Here is a 4,448-nt window from a genome sequence, read left to right on the forward strand (position 1 = left end):
AATCCGCTGCCAGCCGCCGCCTGCCCCCTCCACCAGATGATGCTCGGGACCCCCAACCCACCGGCCCTGGTACCCAGTGGTCCCCACGGGGTCAGCCTGGCTGAGGATGCTCCATGATGGGGGTGCCTTTGGGGCTGGGGATGGGGTGGCCAGAGAGGTTATGGCAGTCAGAAGGCACCACGGAGGCTGAGCCTGGCTGCGGGCATCCCTGCTGGGCTGGGACTGGGGGAACTGGGCTGGGACTGGGCATGGTGTCCCCACCAGGCTGGCACCGAGGTGGGTGGTGGGAACCCCCCACAGCATCTCCCAACCACATCCCAGTGTTGGGAGGCCAGAAACCAGCAGCCCTGGGGCAGAGGCACGTGGTCCCTGAGGGATGCCAAACATTAATGTCACCATTCCACATGGAGCAGACAGCGGGCTTGGGGTGGGGGCAGCCAGGCTGTGCACCCCACACCCCAACAGCCATAGGACGGTGAATCCTGGTACCAGCACTCACCTCCGAAATTGTGCAACCAGGTGCAGCATAGGGGGTTGTGCGACCCCCCGGGTATGGTGGGGGTGCCTTTGGGGACCCCCACCCGCCACCTGCCTCCTCAGCTCCTGGGAGGGGGCCGGGATGTCTCCACTCTTCCATCCTCTGCCCCACAGGACCCGCAGCATCGTCCTGCCCTGCTCGCCATCGCGCGCGCTCAGGTTTTGACCTCACCCATCTCCAACCCCCGGCTCGCCGCCCTTGTGCCCCCCTCCCCGCTCACCAGCAGGCTTGGTGGCTGTGCGTGTGCTCCTTGCCTCCCCTGGGGACAACCAGACGGGAAAGGGCAAGAAAAGAAAAAGGCCCCCGGGGGTGCCTCCGGACGGGGTGAGGAGGATGTGAGATGTGCGAACGGGAACACGCCAGAGAGCCCAAGTTGGGTCTCCGGCCCCGGGAAGCGGCCGGCGTGGCGTGGCGTGACGTGGCGTGGCGTGGCACGGCGTGGCAGCCCCCTCCCTCCCGCCCCGTCCCCTCTGCCCCTGCGTTAAGCGATCTCTTTGATTCTGCGGATGTAGTTGTGAAGCTCTTCGGGGTCTTGCAGCCCCATGTCCTGGCAGACCCACTCCAAGTCCTCCTCATCGGCGATGGGGATGGAGTTGTAGGCCAGCTCGTCGGTGGGCAGCGTGGCGAAGGTGGTGAACTTCACCCGCTTCCGCTTGGAGGTGGGCGAGTTGAGGGGGTCCTCGCTCTGGTCCCGCGTGGAGCCCCCCGAGGAACCGTCCCCGCGGCCGTGGACCTGGCTCTGCACGCTGGTCTGCGAGCTCCCACTGCTGTGGTGGTCCGCGTGGCAGCAGGTCTGGACATTTTCCAAGGGGTTCCCGGGGCTCTCGGGCTGGGGGGAAAGGTCATTGTGAGCCCGCAAGGGCTGCCCGTTGCCCAAGAAGACCCAGTGGTGGGAATGGTCCATGTTGGTCTGGCCTTCGGGCGGGATGCGTTTGTGCCGGTATTTCAGCACAAAGACAATGCAGTTGATGAGGAAGACCAAGATGGCCAAACAGAAGACGCCCAGGAGGGCGTACATGCCTATCTCCAGGTCCGTCAGCCCCCTGGTCACCTGGACGAAGCCGGTGGGGATGGTGGGGAAGTCCTCGGTGGGGTGAGACGCGCTGGACATCCGACTGTCCTCGCTCGGCTCCGCTTTCCTCTCCACCTCTGCCCGCAGGGTGGTGCTCGCCCCCGGCTCTGCCAGCCCCGGCTTGCTGGGGACGTGGTCGTAGTCGTAGGTCGGGTCCTCCTCGGAGCCGAAATGGACCCGCACGCTGGCCAGGGCCGTGAAGAGCACGCTCTTGCGCTTGGTCTTCTGGCAGCTCTCGCAGATGACCAGCTCGGCCCGCAGCAGCTCCCCGGAGCCCTCGCTCTCCGCCACCACCAAGGGGAAAGCCCGGTCCTGGGTCACCGAGACCACCTTCTCGTCCAGGCTGCTCACCACCAGGTTGTAGTCCTTGGGGTCATAGAGGGAGAGCGGGGCCGTGGTGCCGTCGCTGTAGGAAATCCACAGGCTCAGGAGCGCTTCCTGCAGGACCAACACAGGCACCGGTTGCCCAGCACGATGCCAGTCCCACCTGCACCCTCTCAGCCATCCATCCATCCGTCCATCCCTCCTCCTTCTCATCCTTCCCCCACGTAATCCTTCACCCCTCCACCTATTGAACCAGCCTTCTCCTTCCCACCATCTCCTCGTTTTTCTCTTTTGACCGTTCTCCCCTCAATTCTCCCCATACTTGCTGAAGCAGGATGGGGCCTCTGAACATCTCCTCTTACCGAGGACCTGCCGGGGGTTTGGGACAAGGTGTGGGCAGCTTTCTGGCTGCCCCCAGCTTGCTGTCGGGTGGTTCAGGTGCTCAGCCCCTTCCCCACTGTTCCCCGGTCCTTGGCATGGAGGAGAGGCCCAGGGGACAGCCTGAGGAGCTTCGAGGCTTGGAGGCTGGAGGCCACCAGACAGGCAGGACCTCCAGAAAACCAGGCTCACCCCAACCCCAGCCCCAGAGGCTACAAGCTGGGAACTCTATAGGATTTCTCCCAGGCCCCTTTGTCCCCATGGTTGTGCCCCATCCCCAAGCCAAGGGTGGGCAGGGTGGTCTCGTGGGTCCACTGTGAGATTTCTGGGCTGCTTTGAGGTCGTTTGGGGATATCTGGAGGACAGCGGGTGTTTGGGATGACCACAATCAGGATTTGGGAAAGGGTTTTTACAGGTTAAGCCCCCACTCCACCCCAAATCTTCACCCCCCCCAGGCCTCACCTGCTTGAAGAAGCTGAGGGTCTGCTGGGCGGCCGTCCGGGCAATGATGGTGTGGCTGTTACCAGGGCTGGGGTGCAGGGACAGCGAGAGGCTGGAGACCACCTGGGCCTTCAGGTCCGTGATGCTGACCTTCTCCTCCGCCACCGTCACCAGCGTCTCGCCCAGCACCGCCTCCACGAGCGGGGACACCACCTGCGGGGGACGAGGGGACCGTCACCACCCCACCACCCAAAGCCACGGTGATGGAAGGGTGGAAAAGAGGCCAGGGGGGTACCTTGAAGAGCGTGGTGCCTGGCTCCCTCCCCGCCAGCGTGAAGCTGTCCAGCAGGTGGGCCACCCGCGGGTCGTCCACGCGCATGAAGTCGCTGACCAGGTCGGTCACCTCCACCAGCCAGTCGGGCCCCAGCATGGTGACCACCTGCCCCGTGCCCTCCGCCGCCGTGGTGTGGAACTGGGTGAAGACCTGCAGCGTGGCGTGCTGGTACTGCAGGGCACAGCCCCGGCTCTGCTTCCGCTCCTCCTCGTCCTCCTCGTGCTCGCTGTCCCGCACCGACCTGCAGGACGGGGACAGGAGAGGGGTGGCAGGGCAGGGAGGAACGAGGGGGGATGCGGGGTAAAGCCTCCTGGCCAAAAAGATGCCTGCTGTCCGTGAGTGTTTCAGAAGAACATGCCAACCATGGTCTCTGCTCCCTAAGCAGCTGAGAGGATGAGGGATCTCAGGTTGGGATGGACATCTGGAGGTTTCTAGACCTCAAAGCAGGATTAACTTTGGAGCTTGGCTGCTCCCAGCCTCACCCAGGGGAATATGGATGTCACGGATGGATGCTTCTCACCATTCCCATGTTTGACCACGCTCACTGTGAAATTATCCAACACTCATCCTGCGTCCCTGATCTCTCACTTTGTCTCTAGGGTCCTCTGAGAAGAGTCTGTCTCCGTCATTTTTGATACCCCCTCATTAACCAGCTGAGCAATGGCCATTAGACCCATGCCACCTTCACCTTGTCCTCTCCATCCTCTCCCTGGACACAACTTGGGGTCCTCCTGAGGACCTCCTCCAGCACATTGCTGCCTCCTTCACTCTGGGGTGCCCCACACACAGCCCCCCCCAGCACCCACCTCCTGTCCGGCAGGATGGGCACCCTCCAGCCCTTCACTTGGCTCAGCCGGGTGTCCGAGAGCTCGATGTGCAGCGGCAGCTTGGGCACCCACACCGTCATCTCCAGTGGGGCTGAGAGGTGCTCGTAGGTGAAGGTGACCCGGGCGCTCATGGAGCCCCGCGACTCCTTCCCGCTGACAAAGACGTAGTCGCAGCTGCTGGAGACCTGGGGAGAGGGGAGGTCAGGGGGTTGTAATGCTCCTAGAAACTCCAGAGAGCCTGGCAGGAGGCTGGGACACCTCAGAGGAGCAGAATTACACCGTGCACAGTAGCTTGTTAAAGGCAGACCAGTGAGCAGGGATGCTCTTTCCTCCCCAGGGTCCCTGCTCAGAGGCATGGAGCCACAAACACCACGTCCATAACACACATTTCCATCCTATCCAGCTCCCCCAGGCACCTTCTTTTGGTGCTTCAGCACCTTTGGCCACACACCGAATCGTGCCCTTGTACCATGTGTGATCCCAATGCACCAAGGGGATGTCCCCATCCCTGTCCCCATCTCCATCCCCGTCCAT

General features: G+C 63.1%; 1 protein-coding gene across 1 annotated transcript in view; it reads right to left on the minus strand.

The window, feature by feature from the left end:
- Positions 1–1,019: 1,019 nt before the first annotated feature.
- TMEM132E (transmembrane protein 132E) overlaps positions 1,020–4,448 on the minus strand; it is a gene marked incomplete at both ends in the record, with an annotated part of 20,334 nt that continues 16,905 nt past the window's right edge. Inside the window, 4 exon segments of the mRNA XM_084299530.1 lie at positions 1,020–2,048; positions 2,775–2,966; positions 3,049–3,328; positions 3,894–4,099. Of these exon segments, the coding sequence (XP_084155656.1) occupies positions 1,020–2,048; positions 2,775–2,966; positions 3,049–3,328; positions 3,894–4,099 (1,707 nt within the window).

The sequence above is a fragment of the Netta rufina genome (genome assembly GCF_964035555.1).
Source record: "Netta rufina genome assembly, chromosome: 21".
Classification (NCBI taxonomy): domain Eukaryota; kingdom Metazoa; phylum Chordata; class Aves; order Anseriformes; family Anatidae; genus Netta; species Netta rufina.